The 27,922-nt window shown below is 47.8% G+C and overlaps 14 protein-coding genes across 14 annotated transcripts; 8 read left to right on the top strand and 6 right to left on the bottom strand.

Annotated features, from left to right (window-relative positions):
• Positions 1 to 379: 379 nt before the first annotated feature.
• On the top strand, positions 380 to 1,769 carry FMAN_05191 (uncharacterized protein; the record flags this gene model as incomplete). The annotated part of the gene is made up of 2 exons (XM_041825750.1): positions 380 to 498; positions 557 to 1,769. The coding sequence occupies 2 exons, from the start codon at positions 380 to 382 to the stop codon at positions 1,767 to 1,769; spliced, it is 1,332 nt and encodes a 443-aa protein (XP_041691099.1).
• A 1,408-nt stretch (positions 1,770 to 3,177) lies between these two features.
• FMAN_16258 (uncharacterized protein) lies at positions 3,178 to 3,727 on the top strand (the record flags this gene model as incomplete). The annotated part of the gene is made up of 2 exons (XM_041825749.1): positions 3,178 to 3,541; positions 3,591 to 3,727. The coding sequence occupies 2 exons, from the start codon at positions 3,178 to 3,180 to the stop codon at positions 3,725 to 3,727; spliced, it is 501 nt and encodes a 166-aa protein (XP_041691098.1).
• A 335-nt stretch (positions 3,728 to 4,062) lies between these two features.
• On the bottom strand, positions 4,063 to 4,724 carry FMAN_05190 (uncharacterized protein; the record flags this gene model as incomplete). Its single annotated transcript, XM_041825748.1, has 3 exons — positions 4,063 to 4,146; positions 4,199 to 4,384; positions 4,440 to 4,724. The coding sequence occupies 3 exons, from the start codon at positions 4,722 to 4,724 to the stop codon at positions 4,063 to 4,065; spliced, it is 555 nt and encodes a 184-aa protein (XP_041691097.1).
• A 797-nt stretch (positions 4,725 to 5,521) lies between these two features.
• Positions 5,522 to 6,169, bottom strand: FMAN_05189 (uncharacterized protein; the record flags this gene model as incomplete). The annotated part of the gene is made up of 1 exon (XM_041825747.1): positions 5,522 to 6,169. One exon carries the CDS (start codon positions 6,167 to 6,169, stop codon positions 5,522 to 5,524), a length of 648 nt encoding a protein of 215 aa, XP_041691096.1.
• A 930-nt stretch (positions 6,170 to 7,099) lies between these two features.
• Positions 7,100 to 7,786, bottom strand: FMAN_05188 (uncharacterized protein; the record flags this gene model as incomplete). The annotated part of the gene is made up of 1 exon (XM_041825746.1): positions 7,100 to 7,786. One exon carries the CDS (start codon positions 7,784 to 7,786, stop codon positions 7,100 to 7,102), a length of 687 nt encoding a protein of 228 aa, XP_041691095.1.
• A 237-nt stretch (positions 7,787 to 8,023) lies between these two features.
• On the top strand, positions 8,024 to 13,421 carry FMAN_05187 (uncharacterized protein; the record flags this gene model as incomplete). Its single annotated transcript, XM_041825744.1, has 5 exons — positions 8,024 to 8,905; positions 8,956 to 9,535; positions 9,582 to 10,780; positions 10,832 to 12,271; positions 12,342 to 13,421. The coding sequence occupies 5 exons, from the start codon at positions 8,024 to 8,026 to the stop codon at positions 13,419 to 13,421; spliced, it is 5,181 nt and encodes a 1,726-aa protein (XP_041691094.1).
• A 1,884-nt stretch (positions 13,422 to 15,305) lies between these two features.
• On the top strand, positions 15,306 to 15,655 carry FMAN_05186 (uncharacterized protein; the record flags this gene model as incomplete). The annotated part of the gene is made up of 2 exons (XM_041825743.1): positions 15,306 to 15,419; positions 15,479 to 15,655. The coding sequence occupies 2 exons, from the start codon at positions 15,306 to 15,308 to the stop codon at positions 15,653 to 15,655; spliced, it is 291 nt and encodes a 96-aa protein (XP_041691093.1).
• Positions 15,656 to 15,864: 209 nt separating this feature from the next.
• On the bottom strand, positions 15,865 to 17,433 carry FMAN_16257 (uncharacterized protein; the record flags this gene model as incomplete). Its single annotated transcript, XM_041825742.1, has 1 exon — positions 15,865 to 17,433. The coding sequence occupies one exon, from the start codon at positions 17,431 to 17,433 to the stop codon at positions 15,865 to 15,867; it is 1,569 nt and encodes a 522-aa protein (XP_041691092.1).
• A 706-nt stretch (positions 17,434 to 18,139) lies between these two features.
• FMAN_05185 (uncharacterized protein) lies at positions 18,140 to 20,161 on the top strand (the record flags this gene model as incomplete). The annotated part of the gene is made up of 4 exons (XM_041825741.1): positions 18,140 to 19,258; positions 19,308 to 19,414; positions 19,460 to 19,749; positions 19,794 to 20,161. 4 exons carry the CDS (start codon positions 18,140 to 18,142, stop codon positions 20,159 to 20,161), a joined length of 1,884 nt encoding a protein of 627 aa, XP_041691091.1.
• Positions 20,162 to 20,825: 664 nt separating this feature from the next.
• On the top strand, positions 20,826 to 22,658 carry FMAN_05184 (uncharacterized protein; the record flags this gene model as incomplete). Its single annotated transcript, XM_041825740.1, has 2 exons — positions 20,826 to 20,920; positions 20,981 to 22,658. 2 exons carry the CDS (start codon positions 20,826 to 20,828, stop codon positions 22,656 to 22,658), a joined length of 1,773 nt encoding a protein of 590 aa, XP_041691090.1.
• Positions 22,659 to 22,816: 158 nt separating this feature from the next.
• On the bottom strand, positions 22,817 to 23,989 carry FMAN_05183 (putative dityrosine transporter; the record flags this gene model as incomplete). The annotated part of the gene is made up of 1 exon (XM_041825739.1): positions 22,817 to 23,989. One exon carries the CDS (start codon positions 23,987 to 23,989, stop codon positions 22,817 to 22,819), a length of 1,173 nt encoding a protein of 390 aa, XP_041691089.1.
• A 963-nt stretch (positions 23,990 to 24,952) lies between these two features.
• Positions 24,953 to 26,030, bottom strand: FMAN_05182 (uncharacterized protein; the record flags this gene model as incomplete). Its single annotated transcript, XM_041825738.1, has 2 exons — positions 24,953 to 25,932; positions 25,997 to 26,030. The coding sequence occupies 2 exons, from the start codon at positions 26,028 to 26,030 to the stop codon at positions 24,953 to 24,955; spliced, it is 1,014 nt and encodes a 337-aa protein (XP_041691088.1).
• Positions 26,031 to 26,526: 496 nt separating this feature from the next.
• Positions 26,527 to 26,889, top strand: FMAN_05181 (uncharacterized protein; the record flags this gene model as incomplete). The annotated part of the gene is made up of 1 exon (XM_041825737.1): positions 26,527 to 26,889. One exon carries the CDS (start codon positions 26,527 to 26,529, stop codon positions 26,887 to 26,889), a length of 363 nt encoding a protein of 120 aa, XP_041691087.1.
• Positions 26,890 to 26,913: 24 nt separating this feature from the next.
• FMAN_05180 (uncharacterized protein) lies at positions 26,914 to 27,249 on the top strand (the record flags this gene model as incomplete). The annotated part of the gene is made up of 1 exon (XM_041825736.1): positions 26,914 to 27,249. The coding sequence occupies one exon, from the start codon at positions 26,914 to 26,916 to the stop codon at positions 27,247 to 27,249; it is 336 nt and encodes a 111-aa protein (XP_041691086.1).
• Between the last annotated feature and the right edge of the window lie 673 nt (positions 27,250 to 27,922).

Raw genomic sequence — 27,922 nt, 5'->3', positions numbered from 1 at the left:
TGATTACAAGAACATGCATGATTGGATATGATACGAAGTCTTGTAGATCTTCCCTAGTCCTCATCCGATTTGGGAAGGACTTTATCCATTGACGGACTAGTTCACGTGTCGGTCACCAGCGCGCTTTGGTATGAATGATGTCCAATACGAGAGATCGACAAATTTAACTGGCGAATTTGAATCTACTACGTCCAAGCTTCGGCACTCGGCACGTTTCTAGGGAGCTTGCTAATTGATTGGATGATGTAAATCTCGACATGGTCTAGATTTGTCTTAGTAAGTAGCCCTCGTATAGTCTGTTCAATATTTAAATTCCACAGGAATCATGCAATTCGGTTCAGTCATATCTCATACCAAAACTTACCACTAATTGGCCGCGATGTTGCTCACAATTAGTTTTCTTTCAATCGCATCGTTGCAAGGTGCATTTGCTGCCTCTCCACCACAGCCGCAATCTCCCATCATCCCCATTTCGTACAGCTACGGCGGCTACCCTCGGTGAGTCATGATTGTCTCCCATCTTGAAGTCATGCAAAAACTGATGCTTGCATCGTAGCATCCAGGCCGACATCAAGTGGGGTACACCGGGACAATCTCCCATTCCCACAATCTTTGACACCGGCTCTCCCAGCTTCTGGGTTTTTGGTCCCAAGTCCATCATCAACGATGGCACCAATGCGCATTACGTGCAGGGTCCTTGCAACAAGACTGTCAAGACTTTTTACAACTGGCCCAAGTCAACTTCCTATTCTAAAGGAGGCCCTACCAAGCCCAAAGGAGGATCTTTAGGCTATGCCTATGGCGGTAATGGCAAGCTTATATCAGCATCGAGCCTCATCAACGACACATTCGCCTTTTCCAATCCAAACTTTGCCAAGTTGACCAATAACCAAGTGGCATTGGCGGACTATGCACAGATCGCTCAACTGGACGACAAATGTAAAATCCCTGAAAGTGATTTTGATCATAGCATCCTTGGCCTGGCACCACTTCCACAGGGTTTCTCTGGACCGTCTTTCCGTGATAATCTGCGTCGCACTGGGAAAACGCGTTCTTCTTCTTTCACAATGTGGTTTGATCAACAACCCAAGTCTGTCAAGTCGTCATACTCGGGCGCAGCCGTATTCGGTGCCGCACCTTTACAGAAAAAGTATATCGGCGAGCTCGTACGCATCAAACAGGATTATCCTGAGGCTCCCTATGTGGGATATTATTCGGCTCTGCCGGAGCTGACGGCCACATCGATTCGCAAGCCGGGCAAGCCTGTCAAGATTGGCCTAGCGGATCCTTCGGTCAAGCGGTGCCTGCTTGATTCTGGCACAGGCGAGGATCGTGTGCCCTTTAGTGAGAAGGAGATCATCAAGGCAACCGGGCTAATTCAGCTGCAAGACCCGTACGCAATTGCATGGAACGGGACTTGCGAGTCGATCCCACGTACTGCCACGCTCAACTTCACCTTTGCCGGAGTTACGAAGGGCAAGAGTGTCACTGTTGCTGTCCCTATTCGCAGCTACGCCCGTGGTGAATTTGACGAGGTACCTGGCTACGATGCTTCCAAGTTCTGTGCCTTGAGCCTTTCGGGCGACGAGTTTGGTGACTGTACGTTTGGTGCTCCATTCTTCACAGCTGCTTATGCTGTTTTCCACGATGATAAGAAACAGGTAGCGCTCGCTCAGGGTGGTGTTTCCACTGGAACAGGTGATTATGCAGCTGGAATTGGTCATCTCACGCCCATCCTGCCGGATTCAAACATTCCGAATTCGGTTTAAATGAGTTCGCGGTTGAGAATGGTCTAGAATAAACAATAAATAAGTTATAAGCTTATATAGATAATAATAATAAAAGTCTTTAGACTTATATCTATTTAATTATATAGTTTTAAGTTACAGATTATTCAATGAAAAAGAAATTTATAGTTCCTTTAAATGCTATAAAAAGCTTTAGAATTAATACTTTAGGGGTTTCTTTAGCATATCAGTCAGAAGCCACGCAGTCAAGACCAAGCACCTAGTTCATATCTAAGTCAGATACTAAAGGCTAGAAGACCAAGCTGCATATCAAATTAGAGATGATATATAGTCTGGGTTAATAGAGTTGGCGCTTTAGCGTACTATTAAAGAAAGAACTGGCAAGGTCGTCTCTGGACCACCAAGAACCTCGGCTGCAATTAGAGGTTTTAAATGTGGCATAATGATAGTAGTGCCGATGTATCGATCTGAAATTTGGAAGTGGATGCGTCCAGGACCATTGACGGTATAGGCTACCTTGGAAGGTGCACTTGGCTTGGATACGATAGACAGGACTGCTGTGGGAAGCCCAGCGCGGAGACCGACGAAGGAAGCACATAAACCTTGAATGCGTAGATTGGCTAAACAACTTGAACAGTTTTGGCGGGAGTTGCCTGAGTCTGAGTGATACTGTGCCTTAGAGTATCATAGATTAAGCCTTATTAAACCTCAAATTACGTTTGCCGTGATGATCAACATCCCTGGCTTTAACAACACAGTATTTCCTTTATCGTTATGTATTTGCAATGGCGTTTCCTGCTCCATACAGAGGCAATACTGCGGGATATGGCAACGCTTGTAGTTTGTGTTAATGGCACGAGTAGCTCAACCTGCCCTGAGCCATGCGACATCTCGTCGATATAAGGTTTGACAACTCTCCGTACTAATCGTCCCCGCCAGATCAGCCGCTGATGCTTTCCACCATCATATGACCGTTCTAGCCGTTAATGATTCCCAGTATGTTTGTACACTGTATTCACACGAGTATTGTATTGATGTGATGCGCCTTGTGCGCCTTGGTGAAGATTGGTGAGTCGTCGAACAACTTAGCGGATCCCCTCAATACTCTAATATCCCTTGGCTTGAGTATTTCTTCAAGCTGTCACTTCTAGTTTGCCAGTATCAACGCCACAAGATAACGACGCTACAGTGCTTTTGTCATCTGGGTAGACAGCCTAAACTTGAACCTTATGGCCAGCAACCATTTCCATAACTGAGATGACCATGGCATTCTTAGTGTCTTGTAATGGGGCTCTTCAGGGTATCATAAACTTATTCTATCTCCAGAACACTTATTTCAGTGTCACATCTCAGAATATCTTCATCTCTTGCATACTAAGTCTTAATCACCATATACATTCTAACAAATACTACACAGATCAACAACATTATGGCCACGAGGGAGTTACTCATCGTCATTCTTAACCACACCAACAAGGAGCTCATCGCAGAGCCTGAATGGCCACCTCTCAACCACGGCAATTGGACCAAAAGTCCAGACCTACAGCCACAGCAGACAATCCTAGCAGGTGAGAGCGGCATGCTACGCTGCAAGTCGAGTCACATAGGCGGAGGTGTCGACGGTTCAATTACGTACCGCAACGTCGGATTCGAAGGGAGAAACGAAGTTGCGTTTATGTGGAGTGTCCCGTACGTCGGGGCAAACAAATTCGACGGCTGTTGTGCTGTATCTGACTTCACAGTTGAGGTCTTGGGCGGGCGAGCTAAGGAGGCGGTCGTTGCCTTTGTGTTTGGTGAGTCTGATGCTCGTTGTTATGGCTTGGAAGGCTAATGATCTTGCAGGACCCGCGAAGATGGCGAATGTGAGACCCGGTGATGGTTTGTGGGCAGCTGTGACTAGATATCCTGTTCAGTGCGCCAAGGGTCTTGTTGGTGGCTTCAACCACCACCGAATCAACAAAATGTCATTTTATTTATGAGCTATTTGTAAGTTACTTTGTGATGGTCCGAGCATGATTAACTGCATAATATTAAGTGCATACCGCAACAAGTTCAGTCTGTTCAGGTTATGGCATCTTCCGCGGATCAATGAAAATATATACTTCGGCTTCCGCCGCTTGTGGCGGCTTACTCCAAACTTGAACGTTACCCCGCCGCTTGCATCCTCCCCGGGCTAAAACGGTATGAGATGGATTGTTGCCTAGACATTATGTGATGGTTCGATATTTCGCTGATAACCATGGACTTTAGGGTCCCCTCTTGAGTGCAACAATCATTAGTAAGCCATCTAATACCGCAATAGAATGATTCATGCTTACTTGGCAAGCTTTTCCGCATGTTGCTTTATATCGGCTTTTGTCTCGTCGAGCTTGATATAAGTACGGAAAACGTATATACCCTGTGTTTGGTCGCATTAGCTCTGTCTTGTCCCAAACGTGGGGGTAGCTCACGAGAACGCCACTCAGAATATGGAGAAACCACGCAATGAATGCAAAGGCAAGAGCTGTCCTCCATGAGGCGCAACCCGCCGCATCGACATTGACCGTCCCAACAGGTCCGACTCGCCAGAGGCGACCCCAGTAGTAGCCCCAATAATTGTAGTACCAACTGGAGGAACAGAGATGACTGCCAGTTCTCTATGAAAGCTGGTGAGTGGGTGTTAATAACCAAGTCCCATAGTTATGAGCGTACCGTCTGGAGCAAGCAGTATGCCACGAGCCACATGACAAACATGACAAAGTCGAATGAGAAACCCAAGAACATGGACTTGAAAGGCGGACAGAAACATATGGAGTACATAATGACGAGGCATGCGACGAAGATGGTGTAGATGATACGTTCATCGACATGCGCTTCCGCGATACCCGCGAGGTAGCAGAAGCGTGAGAGGATGCCCAGGACGATTATAGCGGAGGAGAGTTCAGAAAGGCGGAGAATAACAGAGATGACTTCATGCGCAAAACCGGTTTCTGCCATTTTTGCAAGAGCTGTAGTGATGTGTCGAGAATATGATTTAAGAAGTTGGATGTTTTGCTACCCAGACTACCATAAAATCCAGAGCGAGCAGTGGTGTATATACTTGCAAAATGGCTGGCGAGGTGTTTAATCGACGTAATTATGATACAAGTGTCTTAGACTTCGGACTTGGGATGTTGCGCCGACTTCAGTACTGTGTTTTCCGTCTGTCGTATCATATAACAAACAGCTCCAGCCTCCACAAGGTAAACCGTTGAAGTGGCGTGGGGTAAGGCCTACCTCTATTAGCTTAGGTGCCATCACATGCAATGAGATGCAAGTCTGCAACTAACAAAACAACTAACTTAGCGTATCTCAGTGCTTGTTAAATAGAGCTGAACTAGTGCAAGTGCATCTGCCATTTGTAGTGTGACTCTCTATGCAAATGTAGATTAAGTTGAACTAATGAAATAAAATGAAATAAAGAGAAAATACAGAGTACTTAGGTTAAACCAAAAATAAGATAAATAAAAAAGCCAATAAAACCAAACTTCTTCTATTAATAACCCCCGGGCTGAAATTGTAACATCCAAAAACTCTAGTGCTGACTTCGCCATCTTATACATCAGCACAAAGAAATACTCATCAAACCTCTTTTTCCCCAGGGGAATCTCTCAATAGGGGGTATGAGTGAGCAAATCTTCGCACATACCAACAGAGGACCTCGTGATTGTGTGACTTGGTGGCTTTACAAGCATGGTTCCGGATGTATAGAGAGTATTTCCTTTACCAAGATTTCTCTTTGCATGTTGGACATTTTAAAGGAAGCAAGCGATGAGGCCAGCGAGAACTGAGCCGCCCAGTGCGGATAGCTGCGCAGCACCATTAACAATAACCGGGGTTGGCACAGGAGCGCCAGTCTCCAGGCCAAGGCCGCGAAGGAAGTAGCAGCCATCGATAAGAGCGCATGCCTGGTCGGGATACTCGTGCGCTGGATTACAGCTGTAGTCGCCTGCAGCGTTGGTCTGACCAGGAGCAGGGCAAGAAGAGGTGGGCTTGGTGGTAGGCTTGGTGGTAGGCTTGGTGGTAGGCTTGGTGGGTGAGCTGGTAGTAGTGCCAGTCTTCAGGCCAAGGCCTCGAAGGAAGTAGCAGCCATCGATGAGAGCGCATGCCTGGTCGGGATACTCGTGCGCTGGGTTGCAGCTGTAGTCGCCTGCAGCGTTGGTCTGGCCTGGAGCAGGGCAAGAAGAGGTAGGCTTGGTAGTTGAGCTGGTAGCAGTGCCTGTCACCAAACCAAGGCCACGAAGGAAATAGCAGCCATCGATAAGAGCGCACGCCTGGCCGGGATAATCGTGCGCTGGGTTACAGCTGTAGTCGCCTGCAGCGTTGGTCTGGCCTGGAGCCGGGCAGTCTGCAGCTGAAACAGCAGAAATAGCGGCAAGGAAGAGAGTAGTTGAGACCTTCATGATGATATCCTTGTATTGGGGAAAAATGATGGAAATAGGGGAGAGACTTGCAAAATGTGAGTAAGTGATGGTTGAGGTGAAGAGATTGATCTCCAGGTTTAATGGGTTTATATATTTGCACCTGGAGGAGCCGTTTCGGTGAAAACAGCAAAATGGAAGAACTAGACCGTGAGGAATGTTCCACTTAGTTCACAATAGGAGCGAAATACCAGCAAGAGTGTCTTTTTCTATCATTGGCTGGATGGCCATGCACCAGACTAATGCCATATTGGTCAATAGCCAGAACTTTATCTAATCCCTAGATATGGTAAGACACTCTGATGCCGGCCATTCATTTTTGTAAAGCAAGGGAGGTGTTACGCGCAGGTATGTATCTAAGCCTCCATGCGTCATTGACTTATCTTTTAACACGTCAGTAACACTTTCCAGCCTCAGATCGTGACCCAGAATTGATTGTGGCGAATTCAATATCTCAACTTCAAACCGGACAGCCGTTACTTCAAAACGCAATATTACACTATACTATCCTGAGGTGCTTTTTAATGCGATGTCCTGTCCTGTCTAGTCTGTAAGGGCAAGTGACAGGTATGTAGTGTCTTGTGTGGGTATGCTGAATGCAGAAGACAATCTGAAAAAGGGTTCTGAGTCCAGGCCAATGAGTCATTAGCGATTATTAGGCTCTGCCCTTGAGTAAAAGGGCTACCCTTCCAGCCACCATACTATTTTTTAAAGTCACCACCTCTTTGAGGGACTGAAGGTTTGTGGGTCTAGGCTAAAATGCAGTGCAGGGCCCAAAACAAATCGCATATTTGAGCTGGAGACCTATAATATTGCAACCTCTAGAGGTCCACTGCAAAGTGCTTACTCAGGAAGGTGATGAGGCTCAACTAATAAAGTTTATATATACCTAATTATAGCGTGTATCTTATGTCATTGATCTGATGAGACCCACGTTGTTTTATCCTTGTACTGTGGACTATTGTCCTTCAAAGATCGCCGTCTCTCAGTCCACCTCGCCCATACAAACTCTGCCCGGTCTGAAAGATCCAACACCGTTCGCGGCACCACACAGTACTCCAAACCAACCTCACCCAATAGTTGGCAAAAATCGTGAAAAAGCTGCATCCATTGTTGGTCGCTCCCAGGCATCAGTCGCACGCCATCGTCCAACAGCCACGGCGTACCCGCTTCGCAAACCACGATCAGAGAGCTTTCCATTCTTGCCTTGACTGCTTTCCAGACTGGGAGATGCTTCAACCGTTCAACAGCATCAGGTGCGGCATATCGTTTTGCGTAGACTAATGGGTCGAGCCCGGAACGGTCGGAGATGAACCAGCTCGAGGTCTTGAGAGCTTCCTTCTCGGCTGCTGCTTGCGCTTCGAGAATGAGCTGTTGAAGTTCAAAGCACCTGGTAGTTGAGGTTTGTATATCTTCAGCCGAATATTTATGTTTTGCGAGAACAGTTCTTGCGACTTCGGAGACGATTTGTGGCTTATCGATTGCTGAGTCGGCCAGCCAGTGCTCTAGATCGGCCTTTAGCTTGTTGACGAGCGTTGTCTTGCCTGTGGACTGAGGGCCGATGATATAAATATTGGGAATATACGAATTCAAAGACATTGTGAGTTTGGTGGGAACGAGTGTGATTGCGTAGTTTCTCTGAAAGTTGAGGAAGTGAGGGGTCAGCATGCCATGTAACACCAACACCCAATGACAATGACGATGATTCACCAACGGCGCTGAGCTCAATTCCATTGGATAAGCTCATCTGTATTTTATCTAATCTCTCAAGGCTGCAAACTTTCGTCTCCTCATCTGACATTGAATCTCACGCCTCTCTCAGGGCAGCCAGCTAAAATGGCTTCTCAAAAGACCAACAAAGGCTTTCATCATACATTGCTTCCAATCTTGAGTCTCGACGATTTTGTCTGGGACTTTAATGTCCCGAATCTCCCATCACCATCTACTCTGAAGAAGGCCGATCTCATTAAGGCGATTGCCCTTCAGACGGACCTCGAAGAATGCAGGCACTCCATGACCCTCAAAGTTCAATCCAACACGTCCAATCGCGCCACAGCCAAACACGGGACCGATCGCTTAATGATCTTCTCACTCGAATCTTTTAAGCCTCTCGTTTTCGGTGCCGCGGCAAAAGAGCAGCAGCCAGCACCAGATCTTCAGCCCCGCACGCGCCAAGAGGTTTCCGACTACAGCATCAAATGTCTCCGCGCTGGAATAATTCTCAACGGCGTACACTATAATTTTTACGGGCACAGTAATTCGCAGCTCAAGTCGCGATCATGCTTCCTTATGGCTGCGACAAAAGAGGAGATTTCGAGACTGATTGAAGGCATGGGAGATTTCACAAAGATGAAGACGGTGGGTAAGAAGGCCAAGCGAATTGGTCTTCTCTTCTCGTCTTCTAAGACGACCATGATCATTAATCCCGACCGATGCGAGGATATTCCGGATGTTGAGACGGATGAATACGTCTTCACCGATGGCTGTGGATTGATTGCACCCAGTCTTGCACAAGAGCTGTCGCGACGAACAAGAATCATCTTTCGAGATAGCCGATACACACCTTCAGTCTTCCAGCTTCGCTATCGAGGATATAAAGGTGTCGTTACCGTTGATCCTCGAATGAAGAGGGAGAAGGCGTTACTCAAGCTTCGAAAGTCGATGAAGAAGTTTAGTGGTGGCGATGATTACTCTTTTGCAGTGGTTGAGCACTCCAAGGTAAACACTTCAGTGACCCATCAATCCTCGCTGACCTGACCATTCTCCAGCCCTTCTCATACGGATTCCTCAATGACGAGAGTATCATCTTGCTCCACGCTCTGGGCATCTCCAAAGATACTCTCATCTCCAAGCAGCGATATCATTTTGATCTTCTCAACAACGCCAGATCCGACTTCCGCGATGCGTTCCGCTTCTTGAGCTACGTCAATCGCGCCGATCTCGCAGAACGTGTGCTCCTCGAAGGGCATGAGAGCGTAAAGTCCCAGATCAACGGGCAAATCAACGACGAGCTGAAGAAAATGTTGAACAAACAGGGCGGCCAAAAGTGTCGCGTCTTCGTACAAAAGTCTCGCCTCCTCTTTGGAGTTTGTGACGCTTGGGATGTTTTAAAGGAAGGCGAGTGTGCAGTCAAGATCACTCTGGAAGAGAATGGTTTACCACATGCTTTGAAGAACACTGAAATCATTGTCATCAGAAACCCATGTCTTCATCCGGGTGATTGGCAAAAGTTCAAGGTTGTAGAACGGCCCGAGCTGTCCCATCTGGTGGATTGTATCGTCTTTTCGACGCGAGGAAGAAGACCAGCTGCTGACCTGATGTCTGGTGGCGATCTTGACGGCGATACGTGTAAGTGAACCTAGAGATTCGGATTATATGTACTTATGACTCACAGTCTTTGTATCCTGGGACCCCGACCTGATCCCCTCAACAGTCGCAGCTCCAGCGCTATACCCCGGCGGCCGAGAACCAATCCAGTTTAACCCCATCACAGACGACGACCGCCTCGTCTACTTTGCAAAGTACCAGAACGCTTCTCTCGGTCAAGTAAAGAACCTATATCTCGACTGGGCCCGATTTGCAGGCCCAATGAGCGCTCAGTGTCAAGAACTCAATCGACTCTTTTCGCAATGTGTTGATGGCAATCGGATCAAGATCCCCGACAAGCTTCGCACTGCTCCTAAGCCTCTGGATGATGCACCGCCATTCATACTCGATGTTCTTCACGATGACGCGAAAGAATGGGTTCGTCGACTGGCTGTGACTCAAGATGGCGATCTGACTGGGTATGACTTTGACGCTATTCAGCTATTGTTCAGTCGTGAGGATGTTGCAATTGGTGAGTTTGAGTCTGTCAGATTGGCATATTCATGGTGTCTCAAGAACAAGACGCCCTTTGAGAGCATGCTCCATCTCTTCGACTTTAATATTCTCACGGCAGATCAAAAAGCATGGGTCCTCGCTCATGTACCAGGGTTTGCAACTGTAACGGGATTGGTCCAGAATGCTCTATGCTCGTCGGGCATACTTCATCCACCAGAGCTTCAACAGTTCCATTTGGACTATCCCGGGATCAAGTGGAAGAGAACATTCGACTCTTCAATCGATCGCCTCGCAACATTTCACGAAGCTGTTGCAACGAACCTAGAGCTGTTCCAGCGCACGCTCATCGTATTCCAACCAGATGAGCGTCTATCCCTTGCGGTCTACGTCCCCAAGAAGATTGATCGATCGCAAGACTGCCTCATTGACGACACTGGGCGCCTTTTCGCGTTCCCTCATTCACAAGGTCCACAAAGACAGGCTCGCCTCTCTCTACCGACCAAGATGCAGTATCGGCTCTACTGTGACGGAAACGTCTTCCAGCTCTTTGAAAAGCAGCGAGGAAACTCGTGGGTCTTTATAAGTAGACCTGGTAATAACGACCAAGACTACCGCAATATGCAGAACAAAGGCGACAGACGCAGAAAAAGGCAAGAGGTGATTGATCAGGGGGGGCAGGCTGAAGTTATCGCGAGTATTGCATTAGACAAGTTCAGCAGAAGGCTTCAGACACATATTGGAAGAGTGAATCGGTCTCCCATCAGAGCTGCAGTCAGTATAGCCCTTTTGTTCAATCAAGTGACTATCGCTAATCACTCACAGGAAATTTACGTCATTAGCAATCGAGACATCGCTTCGATGCGCAACCTAGATCTTTGGCTTGAACAGATCGATACCATGGAAACAATGCCTCTATTCTCCAAGGAACCGAAAGATTACTCTCTACCCAGTCTGAGTGATGTTTTATCACCTTCTGACCCGTCATGGCTCATTAATATCGTGAGAGGCAACGACATGTCTGCACTCACACGATTGGGATCAGTACAGCAGTACCAGCAAGTATTCCAGCTGGCCCGAAAATCCAGCGACAAGCAGTTTCTAATGCGATGCTTTGAGCATATTCTGACCACTATTGAGGAAGCCGCTGTTGGCCCCAAAGAATTGCTAAATACGATGCTCCAAGTTCTCACCACTGAGCCGACACTTGCTGTAACCTTGACGCCATTTCTGTCTTCATCTCGCTCGGACAAGAACCAAGAGCTGGTTGCACTATTCGAGGCATCCCTATTACCTATTCTTCGGGCATTCATCTTGTCCGCCAACACCATGGATCAGCTCATCTTGGAGCCGTTCAAGAGCATTCTTTCCGCTGTCACACCAGGAAGCTTATCACTTCACGACATAGCAGACCTTTTGGAACTTGCAGCTTTGACGATCCGATCAACAGATTTGGCCATGGATCTCTTTATGGAATGTTTGCAGCCTAACGCGTCTCGCTTCATGGTAGCCGACCCAGAGGTAACCAGCCATTTATTACGAAACATGATCGCCATTGCCTTGGATCACATCGAGGAAGCAAATAATGTTGCCAAGAGACAGCAGGGACTTTATGAGCTGAAGCTATCCCCCAAGGACAAGAAAGGGAATCTGATTGAGATTGACTTTCGGATCGACACGACAGGAACACCAAAGAAGGGATCTCACGTGAGGCTGACGACGGCGTCACTGCCATCCAATGTGTTAGTGGGTAATAACTATTCTATCGACGCCCTCGTGGTCATGTCCGAGACTGGCCGTGCACGCTTCGAGTGTCTTCATCCACTTCCGACTTACTTCGAAAAATGTTCATGGATCTTGGAAGACTGCGGGCCATTCGTCACATCCAAGTCCATGATTGACGCTGTAAAAGATCTATGTATCTACCAAGAAGATTGCTGCGGTGTCGCCAACATCATTTTTGGTCTTCCATCCCCCGACATTCCACGGCCAGATCATTCCTTTAGCGGGATTGAGCGATTGAATGGCAGCCAGAACCAAGCTATCAAGTTGGCATTGAACAGCTCTCTTCTGTGTCTTTGGGGTCCGCCTGGGACAGGAAAGACTGAGACGATCGTCGAGATGATCTGTGCGCTGCAGACGGCTAATCCTAAAGCGCGTGTTTTGGTGACGGCGCCGACACATAATGCAGTGGATAACGTGATGCGACGGTATATCCAACGTCTTCAGAAGCAACCATTAGCAAGGAAGACTCAACCCGATCTAGTACGAGTATCGACAGAGGCATGTTACCAATCACCTATCCAAAACGGTGAAGTCAGCTGACTTTATGTAGGTACGCAAAGTAGCAGATGATCTACGCAAGTATACATGCGACGCCATGGCAGGGCAGGAGATTCACTCCGACTACAAGGCTATGAAGAAGGCCACAGAAATGGTCAAGCGGAGTGACACCATCTTCACCACTTGCATTGGAGCAGGCATTGGATTGATTCGCTCAGAGTTCTTCGACATTGTCATTGTTGATGAGGCTTCTCAGCAAACAGAGCCTAGCTCATTGGTCCCACTTGTGAAGGGCTGCTCGCAGGCAATACTTGTCGGAGACCATGTACAGCTACGGCCGACGGTCAACCAGACTGCGCTAGCACTCGAATTTGACATGTCACTCTTTGAAAGACTTTACGCCGAAGCCAAAGGCTCCAAGGATAATGGCAGCTTGAGGACGTTGATGTTGGACACGCAGTATCGTATGCATCCGAGGCTCTGCGAGTTCAGCTCGGGGCAGTTCTACGAGGGAAAGTTGAAGTCGGGCATCAGCAGCTCTGCCAGGCCACCTATCAAGTCTGACTTCCCGTTCCCGCCAGCAAGGGTCACGAAACAGAAGGGAAGCTCCCATATTGCGATGCAAGACTACGAACGAGCCATCTTCATCAACTGCGACGCAAAGGAAATGCCAGGCCAAAAGTCGAAAGAGAACAGAGGACAAGCAGAGCTCTGCCTTCACATCTGCAAGCTGTTAACCAACTGTCAAGAGATCGAGAGCCCATCACACTCAATTGTGGTCTTGACGCCCTATACTCGTCAAGCCGAAGTCCTCAAGCGCATGCTCTCTAGTATACCCTACAAGATCGAGGTCTCGAGTATCGACGGGTTTCAGGGACGTGAGGCGGACATCATCGTGTTTGTGACGGTGCGATGTAACGAGCACCGCCAGATCGGGTTCTTGAAGGACATGCGAAGGATGAATGTTGCTCTGACTCGGGCAAGATCAGCGCTGATTGTTGTTGGGAACCGGGTGACGTTAACCGAAGGCACGGCAGATGAGGAGAGTGCGGTTTTGTGGAGGAAGATGCTTGGAAGTCTGACAGAGGTGAAGCTGGACATTCCCGTCAAGGACACCGTTAAGAAAGGCTGATCTTGCAAACATTATTTTATCCGCTCACTTCACAGGCATAAATCTCACACCGTCTCAGCTAGTGGTAGACGGAAAAGGTAGCTTCCGCGGAAACGTCGGACAAGCCTCCAAAAGTGCCTCCTACAAAATAGTGCTAAACGCGGATACGGGTATCTCATAAACACCGATAGGTCAAAGGCCGGGGGTGTATATATGCCGAGATCCGAAAGCCACCACGTCCATAGGGCAGAAAGGGCCATGCAGTCATCATTTCACATGAAACGCTGTATCCGGAATACTATTCGTCGATCATACCGCGGCATTAGAGCAAATCAGCCGAGTGAGGCCACCTTCCTGAAATGCCGTCTTACGTGAGGTCTAGATTTAATGCCTCTTTGCGGCACATGATTGAAGATCTTTGCAGAGGGGACCTAGGCTAGGGGAAGAAAGAAAACTCGAGACCTTGATCCTAAATGACAAAAAGACTTAGGTAACTTCACACAAATTTAGAATATCTACACCAAGTTTAGGATATCTTTTACTGAGTTTATTTTGGCACCCTATATGAAGGTCTTGTGTTTTCTTGCTCCCCGAGGCTAGGCTGGAAGAGGACGTGGTTTTACGGAGGAGAGGCCCGTTGGGTGAAGTGACCATACGCTATACGGAATAATCTGCGGCCCGCGCCGCATATAAGCTCCGAGTAAGACATGCGGACCAATCGGCAGTCGTGGTGAAAAGGGGCCCACGGACATTATTACACGAGCTAAGCCACTCCTACGGAGTTTAGAGCCGAAGAAGATGACCTGAGAGGCGTTGCTCCAATTAGGCATGATTTTCAGGACTGGTGAGATGGAAATGGAATCACTCAAGTGCTTATGGTCACGATGGAATCAGTTCTGAAACACAGGCTGAGTATCAATAATCGAATAAGACAACAGTGGTGCAGTTTTGGTGTTTGTCATACTCACGCGCAGGATCGTGCATTGCTCTGCCACGCTTGAGTAACAAGTCAGACTACCTAGATGCACTGAGAATAGTAATCAATTCACCGTCAGCAAATGGAGAAACAAAATCAAAGCTAGGAGCCCTGGGGAAAGTGGACTGTCAATCGTAGGAATCTCACCCGCTGCATTAGCTCTCGCACTCTCACCTCGGACTTAACCCTGACTTGCAGCTCCAATTCTCACAAGTTCTTTCGTTCAAGTTCAGGTAATACAATTAGAATCACAAACATTCCAAAACGAGACAATGGTTCTCCTCCGTGTTGATCAATTATGGAGCTCAGCATCTCGGTCCCGAACTCTCAAGTGGAATCCGAGCTTGCGGCACATGCACCTTTATTTCCCACTCGGACCATCGGGCGACGTGCCACACACGTGCAATTCTCAGGGTCTATGTTATACGAGGTGCATCCTTGTCAACCCAATGATCCTCAATTATGCAGGTATCGTAACAACGACTTATTCGCCTCTGTGACTTGTCCACTAACTATTACTACACAAAATAGTAAGTACAGGGCATACGAGTGCGGCTTACTTAGTTGGTGAACCTTGTATCCCAGTATGTGTAGCCGCTCATTTCCTAGATGGGAAATACCTCAAGGTGAGGCGATGGCCAATGAGTAGAGCGTCAACCCGAGATGATGATGATGATGATGGACTAATTTCTTATGGTCGAGGACTTTTGAGAGGATTCAGTTGCATGAGGCGAAGTGCAGCACAGACTGTCTCATGGAATCGTGAGAGGAATACTATCTTAGGAATCACTGTTAAGCAAGAATTAGTAAGACTTGCCTTTGCAAGACTTCTGAAGAGTATAAGAAGCCGAATGATTCTCACTGTTCACTGTCTCATCATCCACACTCATCTCCTCATCTATTCAACCTCAACAGATTCTGCAGCAATCATGAAGGCCACTCTCTTCGTCTCTCTCCTCCTCTCTCTCGGCGTCACAGCCACTCCTGCCACCGACACCGTCACCATTGAGGACGGCGGCCACACCTACACTGGTATCGACAAGGTAAGCAAACTAACCTCTTCACAACCATCGCAAAGCTGTGCTGACACTGCATCTCGCAGCCCCTCCTCGCCCTCCGTGGTCTTGAGGCTCGTTGCAGCTGCTTCCCCTGCTACTCTCCCCACGCGGACTGCCAGCCTGGAAAGTGCCAGTGCGCTGGTGACTATGGCTGCTGGTCTTGCGGCGGTGGTCGCATGCAGTGCCAGCCCGGCCCTGGATCTGGACAGTGCTGGACTTAGGTTTCGGTGACGGCTTTGATGGGGACTCTGTACATGCAAACGGATGGGGTTCCTTTCTGAAATCACTCTATACTCTCGGCAACAGGTTCTGAGATTGAGATTTATGAATAACTAGTCACTCGTTGAAACAAAGCTTCTTATATGCGGAATTCTCCCGACTCACTAGAGCCTAACGGATATAATGCCAAACAGTGAATGCATCTGCACCCTTATTCCAAGGGCTCCAAAGCTCCTCTTCCACTGACCTTGACCTCACCAATCTGCCTCACAATCGCTTCTGTAGATGCCCGTGTCCTCCTGTCAATCCAATTACCATGTACCTGAGCCTTAAGATGCATCGGAAGCTGTATGAACGCAACCGGCTTCTCAAACTCCCTCGTATCAAGAACAACAAGTTCACTCCTATTAGCAACACGTCGCTCAAGCATAGCGATAACCCATCCATCCCCCTCGGGTGCATCAGGCGTACGAGGAATAAAGATTGGTTCCTGGACGAGAGAATCCTTGCCTGCAAAGAACCACTTTGTTTTGCCAGTGCTCTGATTATGCATTGCTAGGCCGTTAAGTCCGTGGAAGATGTTTGTCCCGCCTTGGGAGGTCTCGGGGATAAAGACATTCAAGAAGAGGTATTCATTTCTCTTAGTCATGAAACGCTCGTCAATTCGTGGAAACTCGGATGGCACGTCGAGGATGACCTCTGGATCTGCCATCTGCGTCCCACTTGGGGCATTGAGGTCGATCTCCCAGCGAACAAAGTCAGCTTTGGCGTCTGGAGCTGGCATTCTCCCGTCCACAGGCGGAAAGAACGGAAAAGCATTGTCGTGAACCCGAGATGTCTCGAGATACAGTTTTCCGTTGTCTTCCTCCCAAGCACTACCTGCATGAATATTCATACAGTTCTTCCAATGATAGACTCGATGCTCTCCTTGCTTCCAAGAAGCTGGAATCATGGAGGTTTTCCGGCGGGGCACCACGATGAAAGTAGCTGGAAGGTTGTAGTCCCAAGCCCAGTGCTGTTTGCCCGCTTTCATCCTCTCTACATTAGCTTCAAAGGGCCAAAGGATGAGGACGATAAAGTTTGCTGTTATGACGCAGTCGTGGATGGGAGCGCACCAGGGAGACTGGATCCATTGCTCATCATGCTTGATTCCTTTCTTGTCCAATGAATAAATGACTATATCTCTAGTCGCTAGACCCTTGGCCTCGTACCCATAGACAACGAGCTCATCGGAGAACGGATCAATTTTTGGATGCGCTGTGAATGCTTTTGCTTTGACCTGGCCTCCAAACGGATCGTAGCAGAGAGTCTCAAGAGTATCAGGGTGCATTTCATAAGGAAGGGCAGATTCCTTAAGCGCCAAGAGACGATCCGCCCAGTAGACCATGTTTGTGTTGGCAGTGGAGTCAACAGCTGCTCTTACACAGGGATGATGCGTGAATGGATTCCTATACAACCCGAATAAAGCCTTGCCGGCTTTTCTCTCAAGCTTATAGCGCTCTGTTTCAACGTATTTGATCTTCATGTCCACTCTACCGTTGTGGATCCTAAAGGCAGAGACGTGACCGTCGCCGTCGAGAGGAACATTGTCAGGGTGAGGAGGGACGAAGGGATCGCACATGACTCGGTAGAAAGTTCCGTCGATAGCAGCTGGAATTTCGCCTAGGACCACAAGATCACCTATTTCTCCTTCAATTCGACAGGGAGAGTTTGAACCAGCCAGATCGAAGGCTTGGGGCCATTTTGATTTGAGGCCATGGTGTTCTTCAGGTGCAGACATGATGACAATTGTTTTTGCGGGAGAGAGCTTCGGTGACTGAATTAGCGGTCAAGTAGTAGTGTGCTCTTTATTTTCATCCCATATAAACACGACGGATGACCGTTTATATCTTTATAAGTCGATCATGATACCTTTCAGCCCCACTAACTTGGCGTCGCGATGTCTTCCACCTCCGCACTCTAGACAACCGTCACTAAACTGAATTTGGTGCAAGTCATTCTGCTGAGCATGTGGGGAGAGCGGAAAATGTCCACCGCCACAAAAAGATAATGGCCAATGGTGATAGAGTCAATGTCATTTCCCCGCGTTTTTCTCCAAACAAGGTTCCAACTAAGCGCGAAACGGGATATGATCTGTATGTGGGATTGTTATATCGGCAGTTCTACTGCCATTTGTCCGTAATCATGTTCAGTCAGACGTCGATAGTCCTGAGGGTACTTTGAACTCATACACTCGTAACATGCAGACTGTCCTACGCACCATGGGCACGGCGATAGCTACATCTCAACAGCAGCTGTCAGCTTCGCTACCCCGGCATGCAGGTATGCACTGTAGCTTAGGTCCCTTAATAATTGCTCCGGTTGCTGAGGGATATTGTCGACTGACAGGAATCTCGACCTCGTCCTCTGTTTGTTCATTCTGTCAACGGACGTTCACTCGCAGGTATATGTCCTCCCTCCACTGTCCGCCGCCATGCTCACTCATGATGCTTCTCAGGGATGCTCTTAAGCGCCACTGGGGTATTTGCAAAGTCCGCCTTCAAAGCGGATCAGATATACCGCTTCTACCTGCTCGTAAACCTAGATTGAAGAAACCAAGGGCCTGCAATCGCTGCGTCCGTTTAAAGCGCGCTTGCGATCGCAGTGTTCCTTGCAGTACATGCAGTACACGGAATTACGAGTGCTCTTATGAGCGGGCGTTCAGTTCCACGACATCAGCGGTTTCAGAAGGTTTGCCACGAACAGAGACAAATAGTGTATACCGACAAGAGCTATCTAATGGTGCTATGCAAGAGGCTGGCGCAATTCCTGATGTTTTAAATGACTTCATTGACCACTCACTAGAGTGGCTACCGTGCGAGTCCCTACCGTTACAAGTTCTCGACTTTGCTGTTTGGAACGACATTCCCGGAGGCTACTTGCATCTTGAACACTATTTCGATCAGGCCACTTCACGAAAAAAATTGGTCCTACCATTTCTGAAACGATTCACCGAGTCATCTGGCATCGCCGATGGTTTCGACTGCGGCACCGTGGCTCAAAGACGCCAATTGAACGAAACCGTCGGTGACTCTCCCTGTCAAACTTTGGCCACCAAAACACGCGAGATTGTGTCCATGATGAAGAGATCAATGACTCGAACGCGATTATGCTCCGATGCGGGCATCGAGTGGTCTCCAGTCGTGGAAAAAGCTTGTCTCGACTTCTTTTCACCCCCCAATCTACATAGGTTCTTACGTCTCTTCTGGTCCGGCTGGTATCCTAACAGTCCGATAATTCACAAGCCGACCTTCAATACCGAAGCTGAACCCCCAGGACTGATTGCATCTTTGACGGTTTTAGGCGCGTGTTTATCCCCAGACTCGGATGACTGCGTCCGTGCAATGGCGTGGCTCACTCCCGTGGAAGAAGCAGTCTTTGCCGACGATATCCTGTACGATGATTTTATCATTGCATCTTCACAGCTTGTGGGGGATGAGTCGGTAGTATGGGATAAGCTGAAGGCGCTGCATGCTGCGTATTTTATATGTATCGCGCAAAACTGGGAGGGGTCGAAGGAGGGGAGACAGCGTGTTCGAAAGGATCGCTACAGTCGCATTGTCTCAGTATGTCTCATCGCATGGGTATCAAAATACTTCACTAATCGTGTGATAGATCGCAAGATCTTTTGGTCTCTACAACTTGAGCATGGAGAAGCTGGGTACTACATTTCCTACTCAACAGAAGTGGGCCAGGTTCATACTCCTTGAAAGCATGATTCGGTATGTCCAGATTTGGCTCTTATCAGCTCTCTTCTAACTATCTAGGACGGTGACTTATATCTATCTTCTTGACTCCGCATTCGTTCTCTACTATAGACTGCCGCCGAGGGTCATATCACTCGAGCTTAATGCCGGGCTAGTCTGTCCTGAGGCTTGTTTTCAGGCAGAATCAGCCGCAGAATGCTTCCTACAACTGCACATGGCTACTAAAGTAAGACCGAACCAATCGCGACTGACAGTATCTTCTGCTGTCAGGCTTTTATGCTCACCTCACAACGTGGACCTAAGTATGTTTCATGACCTCAGTTCCTTCAACATGTTCACAATTATCTCCGGTAGGTTCAACGTCCTCCTTCTTTCGTTTCTGACATTGGTGCAGCCCTCTGTTGCCTGGTGTTCCAGTACCAGACCACTCTGATCGACGCGTTACAGATAACTCCAGCAGCCACTGGCCTGAACCGATGGATATGGCTGTGGCAAAGAGGTGGCCATACGGCAGTTAACTCCAACAGCTACTCTGTCGAGAATATGTGGAAACGTGTCGGGTTCATGCAACATGCCAATGAATATTATCATCTTGCTTGCGCAATGCTTGAGCGATGGAAGCGTACTGAGGGACAAATTAGCGATACGTTAGCCGCCTGGGCAGAACCACCTGGGTCGGTACAGGGTAACCCAAAGTATGACGATTGCGAAATGGTCCAGGTCAAGACTCTCATTCATGATATGGAAAATATGACCTATTAATTGGGTGTTGTCTTACTTCATTATTTGCTCTTACTGGGTATGTAATAATGCCTCTCGGACAAACATACCGCACATACTTCTTAACTTTCCATTCACCCCGGTGAAACATCCTCCGTTGAGAGTTGAAATGAAATAGGCTAACTGTTCTAAGATATATAGGCGAGCTGTCAAGACACTAGTCTGCTTTGAGAGTCACACGATCTATTTTAATCGCTTTCCTGACTCGGCTCATTTTACACTTGACTGAGCTCATGACTCGCGTACAGTTACTTAGCCAATACCGACATGCTCAGCGTCGCATTGATACAACATCAGCAACAGAAGAAGCCAAAGCGCCAAGTGCTTACCCGATCATTAACCGCCAGCCCGCATCATTTGGTAAGAACTAATGAAAACAGTGGAAATTACTCCGCAGGGGTCGTTTCAGACGAGGGTACTAATTCACGTCTGACTGCATGTTCCAGAGTCAGCACCGCTTAACGTTTTCCGAAGCCCAACAAAGTGCCATTATCATCCAATACAGTAAGTCTTGTGCCTTTCTAACATCGACTGCCTATGATTTTCTGGCTGCGATCATCAAAATGGCTTCTCTGAGCAATTCGCCTCGTTGGTGTTGGTTCGCTAATGCACTGGGGGGTAGAAAAATCCTCCCACCACCAATTTAATGTCGAGAGAGCGACCACGAGTTTTGCTCCGCGCTTCTCAGCCGCGACATCGCAAGGGACTTCCCAAGGCTCGCACTGGATGCATGACATGCAGGTGAGATTAACGAGATCCACTCTGATAACACCGCGTGCTGATCTGGATCTATCCATGCAGAATCCGTAAGATCAAATGTGATGAGGCGACGCCGGGCTGTCAACGATGCATTGGCACTGGTCGTAAATGCGATGGTTATGGCGATACAGACACCGTGACCCAGCAGACACTAATCATTCGAGAGCGTCCGCCTATTGCACGTGCCCTCGATAATAACCATGGGGAAGAGCTGAGCTTTCACGCCTTTGACTACTACAGAGGCCATGTCTCTCACCAAGTTGGCGACACGGTGGACAGCGACTTCTGGGGTAATCTGGTGTTGCGACTTGCACCCACAGATCCTGCGATACGGCATGCCATCTCAGCGATCAGTCTGATGTACGCTGAAAAGACAAAGGATACAATAGACCCTTGTCCAAACTACAGGCCCGCCATCGTCGAATACAACAAAGCCATCCTCGCCGTTCGGTCATGGCCGTTAGCGACAGAGTCAAGAGTGAAGCCTCTACTCGTATGCTTACTATTCGTCTGTATTGAGTTCATGCTAGGCCATGAGCACCAAAACGCAGCCAAGATGCACATCCTCCAAGGACGAAGGCTCCTTGCAAACATCAAGGACCGAAAAACACCAGAAACCGATATCATTCGACAATACCTGGCCCCAATGTACTTACGGCTCGCATACGTCGGCAATGATAGAGTTGACTTCCCAAGGCATCTGTTACAAATGACGACGGCGCCGCTCAAGTTCGTGTCTCTGGCTGATGCGCGTTGCGTCTTGTACTACCTCGTCGATATCGGATTCACTCTTATCTATGATGTCAAGTCGTATCGTTCAAACGATATCAATGAAACTCCGGATACTGAGGGAAATACATTAAAGACAAGACACGAACGCATCAATCGTGAGCTGGCGAACTGGCGTCATGCATTTGAAGCGTACCTTGCGTTCAGTGATCTCAACGGACCAGGCACAAGAACCGCAAAGCTTCTCACACAAAGGCACTGTCTCATGGTAGTATTCCTAGACTCAATGGTTATAGGGTCAGACTATGTCTGCGATAGGAACAGCCTGTGCGAGTTTTCCATCGCCACTGACTGTGCAACTTTCACGATCAAGTACGACAATGAGATCATGCAAGGCCCATCATTCACTTTTGAAAGTGAGGTTGTCGGTCCGGTTTATTGGATAGCTGCCAAATGTCGACAGCCGGCAATTCGGAGGAGAGCACTCGAACTCCTTTACGAGCGAGAAAAGACCAACCGAGTGGAGAGTCTTACGATGATAAAGCATACCATTGCCATGGCCAAAAGAGTGATCGAGATCGAGGAGGAGGGACTTGATATACCACGTGGCACGAGACCCGTCCAAGATTTCCCAAACAGGTATGAAGTTATCTCAAGGGAAGAGTCTAGCGAATGGGCTGAGGGCTTTCTTACGGACCAGAAAGAACAGTGGCCTGTGCTGTGGGATCTCGGGAGCCATTGCTCAGACATTCCGACGAAGCTGACGGGGATTACTGCTGCGAGGGAGCAGAAGGAACTTTCTGAGGGACTAGCTAAAGGCTGGCCTAGAGAGCGACTTGTCTGGCCATATGGAATTACTAGAGAGCGGAGAGTGTTGAGTGTTGTCGTCAAAAAACACACTGCCAATGATCTATGGCTGGAGTATGTGAGGGAACCCTTGACAGCCGGTGGGGACTATCGAGTTATGAAGGAGCATATACGATTCACATAAAGATATGATAATTGTTGGAGTACAGCGCTTCAAATTAATCCCACGCGGCACTAAACTGTTGCTAGCACACTACTATCGCTACGAAAGTGTAACAAGAGCAGATAGTCTATTCTAGAATCTATGTTTTTGCCTAGATAGTGGCAAGGAACTTGCAATCTTCAGCAGCCATCATTATCCCGTTTCTCCTGCTTTTCCATCCTCCAATTCTGCCCTTTCCACATAACTACCCAAAGAAGAACGCTGAAGATTACCCACACTCCTGAGACAAAAACGGAAGTCCACCCCAAGCCCCAGTCATTTATCATGGGATCAGCAACTGCCACAGCCCCTGCTCCGACCAAGCACCTGGCGAGGTTATTCGCTGCCACGGCTGTCGCTGCAGAACGTGTGTTGAGATCGACAATAAGTGTGTTCAAGTTGTTCATCGCACCAGAAATAGACAACGCAAGGAAGAACAAGGGAATCTCGATTCCTGCAAGCGCCAGTTTCTGATCCATAACCCAACCATAAATGATAATCATCGCGCAGGCCATGTATACAAATGGCAGGGATATCTCGATCCTCATTCTCTCAATAGGGAGCAGTTTGAGGTCTTGCTGTTGGTTTTTGACAATTTTTATACCTTGTCTCTTGGCATGTCGTCGGAAGTTCCAGTCCATTACGAGGCCAGCTGTGTATCGATAGCATATGCTTCCAACTCCCATGGGGAGATAGCACAGTCCGACCACGACAGAAGAGTAATTGAATCGTGAAGTCAACTGAGCTGAGAGCGTTGACAGTACCATGTAGTAGCCGCCATACATGAGGGCACTGAAGCCGAGGATAAGGCCGGTTTCTTTTTCGAAGAGGATCTTTAGGGAAGCGAATGGGTTCGGTCGTTTGCGACTTCGTTGTTCAACAACGGGTTCGACAAGTCCCTGCTTTCGCTGCTTGAGATATCCAATAAGTGACATGTTCCACCACGGTGGACTAATACCTCCATTACCAACAACGTTTCGGCAAGTCTCTGGGAGAAAGATAAAGATGACGAGAAATAGTGCAGCGGAAAAGATCGTGAGGAACCAAAAAATAGACCTCCAGCCAAGATAGTGATCAAGAAGGCCACCTATCACAGGTCCAAGGGCAGGGCCAAGGGTGACTCCCATAGAAGCGTAGCCAAGATATTTCCCGCGCTCAGCTCGGGTCACCATATCGGCGGATGTCGCACTACCGAGGGCAATAGTTGCACTGCTTCCACAACTCTGGAGGCACCGCAGAATAATTAAGGCGACGTAACTATTCTGCAAGGCGAGACCGATATTGGCCGCGAGATAGATAGCACAGCAAATCATGTATGCTGGTCTACGCCCATAAGTGTCTGAAAAGTTTCCGATAAACGAGGGTGTAATTCCTTGAAAAATCTGTCATAAGGCGTAAAGATCGGAGGACTTTGTAAAGATTTCTTACCAAATACGTTGTGACTGTCAAGTTAATGAGAGAGATAGATACATCCATATCCTTGGCAATGGAAGGGATTGCTGGAAGAAATACTGTACTGGACAAGGGGGATATCATTGCTAAAAATGATACCAAGATAATAATGCCGACCTTCTCCCAGTAGGAGAAAACTGTATATGGAGGCTCCGGATTGTCAATCGAGGGCCCAATTTCCAAGAGATGTTTTGGATTCGAGAGGTCTGTATCTTCTGAGCTGGGCTCGGGGTCATGTGGTGAACTGTCTGTCTTTACCGGTCTACTCAAAGTTAATGGATCAGGTCTTGTTGGCTCGGACATTTCTTGGTTTGCAATCTTTGTAATGTAAAAACTAAGTTCTGTCTAAATGTCTAAGAAAACAGAGTGAAATAATGGGGTAAGTAGAGGGTATTTATATATTGACGTTGACTGTATATAGACTCGTAGGTAGCAAAGATTACAACTACTTCAGAGGGCTTGTTAACTGCTGGGTTGATGAGATGTTTTGCCGATTCGGTGCCGAGGGTGACTGTTGCTCAACTAACCGTCAGGCGAGTCGTAGTACCAGAAGGTCAGCGCTGTAATTGGCTAGAAGATGCGGGAGCCTCTATACTACCTTGCCGGGTTTTAAGGAAAATATCCGGCGTCAATACAGGCTGCCTCACAAGTAACTCCGGCCTATTAATAAGCTATGAAAATGTCTTTCACCTAACCCAATGGCTGTAAGTAACAGCATCTATAGGCCATATTCGGTTTCTATAACGATCAATTAAAATGCAATTGCATACACTATGCAGTCATGTATACTCTGTAGGTGTATATACAACGTGCCAGTACAAAGTTCAGCCACTTGCGCCTGCAACCTCTGTATTGAAGACCTGGTGGATGGAATCTCGAATAAAGTCGAGCAGCTTCATGAGCAATTCATACATCTGCGTCGCGCTTCCATGTTCAACACCGCGCATTTCCTGGTTAAGTAACGAGAGAATTGCTCCATGTCCGTCAACCCGGCAAAAGTTGCGGATGATTTGGAAGAATCTGTTCATGACAGTATCCTTTATCGGTGTTGATGTACTGAGAGGCTGATGGAATAGAACAAACCACATATTAAGCCACTTCTCCTCATCCGTTGAGCCACTCTTTAGGCGTTTTTCAAGTCCTTCCCAAGCTTGGCGTGATACTCCGCGCTCATTTACCAAGGGCGCCGGTGCACATTCAGCAGAAACTCGATGCATGTTCCTGGAAGATTCGTCTGGGGAGATCATACCACAGATTTCGCATATAAACCCTTCCATCTTATTGGCATCGAAAGTCAAATGAGTTCTCTTTAAGTGTTGTTTGACGCGCCCGTAAGTGTCAAGCTTCAAATTGATACATCCGAAATGGCGGATTGGATCCCTTATGTAGTAAGGGCAGGCCAAGAACGATTTCGACCATGTTGGTGACCTTGCATTGGATCTGTGGCTGCCTGACTGGTCATTGGGGTTCCAACCAAAATTACTCAGAACATCTCCATCGTGGCCAACATCAAGACGCGATGTCAATGACTGAGCTGCGGGTGCGTTCGGAGCAAGCACGGTGGGGAGCAAATGTGATTCTGACAAAAAAGCGGTGGAGATTTGAGGGGCCTGGATGCGAGTCTCATGCGACGCGCCGACACACGGAATTTGTCCAGACAACATCAATTGCTGTGGGTTAATTGTCGCCTGTTCATGCTGCAGAAGCTCTAGTCGCCAGTCTTCAGAGTTTGAGGCCAAATGAAGATCATGAGGGGTCGTGGACCTGTGCTGACAGGCCTCTGGGATGGGGCTTTCTGGGGTCACTAATATGCGCGTGTTAGCAAGTGAAAAGTTCTTGAGTACAGCAAAAGTAATGAAATAACTGACGAAAAACAGCATTTTTCTTTGAATCTGCCGACATCGAGAAGATGAGATTACTCGTCTCAAATTTTAAAAGCTTGATGAATTGCTTGCTAAGCTTTTTCGTGTTTTGTTAAGACTCGCGTTGGTTAAGACTCGCGTTGGTGTCAAAAGTGTCGTGTGTTGGGAAACCAAGAACAGTCGGTCAGCCTTGTTTATTATATCCGCCAACATTGCACATTTGTGTAAAGTCCTTTTTCTATTAGTGAAATCAATAATTTTGTGATTCTTGAAATAGGGCCTTAATTTTCTGAACAATTCTTGTGCTTCGCATTATTATTGGTGCCATGGTGTGCATCACTCGATAAGAGGGTGTGAGACCGGGGCCTCATGTGTCACAGAAGCACCAAAATCCATACCGATTTATACATTGATATTTTCCCATTATTTAAGAACATTACTTTACCTTTTTGTAATCTTAATAATATGGCGTTGTTGTAATTAGGGGATCTAGTAGGTCGCCCTCATGGAATTATTAGTAAGTAGTAAATTCACTGATGTTGGACATTGGGCTTCACATCTGGTGCCAGCTATGGGTCCCAGACCGTGCGAGCGACCCTGGTCTCCGGAGCGAGCTGCGCCTAGACGTTCTTAGCCCCAGCCCCATAGCAAGTTCATCGGATTGTCCACTCTCTCAAAAAATGTCTGAAGGGGAGTTACAGGAAGTAATCGAGGACCACCGCATCGCTGCGAGAAACGCCATTGAAGCTGGGTTCGACAGTGTCGAGATTCAAGGCGGTGGTGGATATTTATCTGATCAGTTTCCCCAGGATCTTACCAATAAGAGCACAGACCATTGGGGCGGTAGCATTAAAAACCGCGCCAGGTTCCCCCTTGAGGTTGTCAAAGCAATCGCATAGAAGATCGGATCCGATAATGTGACGATGCGCTTAACCCCATGGAGCGACTTCATAGGCATGGGAATGAACGACTTTATCCCGACCTTCACCTTCATCGTCCGGCATCTCCGAGCCCTAAATGTTGGATTTGTTGACCTGATTGAGGAACGTATCCGAGGAAATGTCAATGCCGACTGCAGTAGGGATAACAATGTGTCTTTCGCAGTTCACGCCTGGGGCAAGCAAGCGCCCATTATGATTAGTGGTGGTTTCAATGGCGAGTCTGCGCAAAAGGCTGTCGACGAGACTTACAAGGACTACAAGCTGGCTATCGCTTTGGTCGCCACTAGACGAGCAACCCTGATCTGCCCTTCCGTATAAAGGCGAACATTTCACTTGTCAAATATGACTGCTCAACTTTCTACACGCCAAAAAGGAGTAAATGTTATAGCGATTGGGCGTTTAGTGATGGGTTCTTAGCATCAAGCAGCACTATCCCAACTGCCCGGCAGATCTAACTATAGATCTAGTAGACTTTCTATGATGTATATATTTATACTTTCTTCTTGAGTGACACCGCACAGACTCTTTCACCAAGTTATATCTTCAATTCGTTAGAACACGACGAGTCTCCTGCCCGACTTTCGAAACACAGAAGCCTCATAGAATGGCTCAACTAATACCGAAACGGGCAACACGACCAATCTTGCATAACGATACATTGACCGTTACCGTCTCTGTTACGGATTTTGCACAATGTTCTGTCAAGTCTGCAGCGAGGTCCTGCCAGCCCTCGAAGGTACAAGTTTTTGGGAGCTATGGGCATCTCGATAACACCTATCCTATGTATTTGATTCAGGCTTGAAGTGTCAAACCACGCTAGATGGCGCAGGAGCGAAGATGAAATAAATTCTAAGTTAAGAAGGTAATGATAGATAATAAAGCAATATACTACTTAGGTACTAGAACACTATTACCCTAGGTAAGGGGCTCATAATGCTCATCACGTAGCAGAGCTAGTACAATCTAACTCACCCATCCAATAATCTGTAGT

Source organism: Fusarium mangiferae (genome assembly GCF_900044065.1).
Source record: "Fusarium mangiferae strain MRC7560 genome assembly, contig: FMAN_scaffold023, whole genome shotgun sequence".
Lineage (NCBI taxonomy): Eukaryota > Fungi > Ascomycota > Sordariomycetes > Hypocreales > Nectriaceae > Fusarium > Fusarium mangiferae.
The sequence above is the reverse complement of the archived record's forward strand: the minus strand, read 5'-3'. Positions and strand labels throughout refer to the sequence as shown.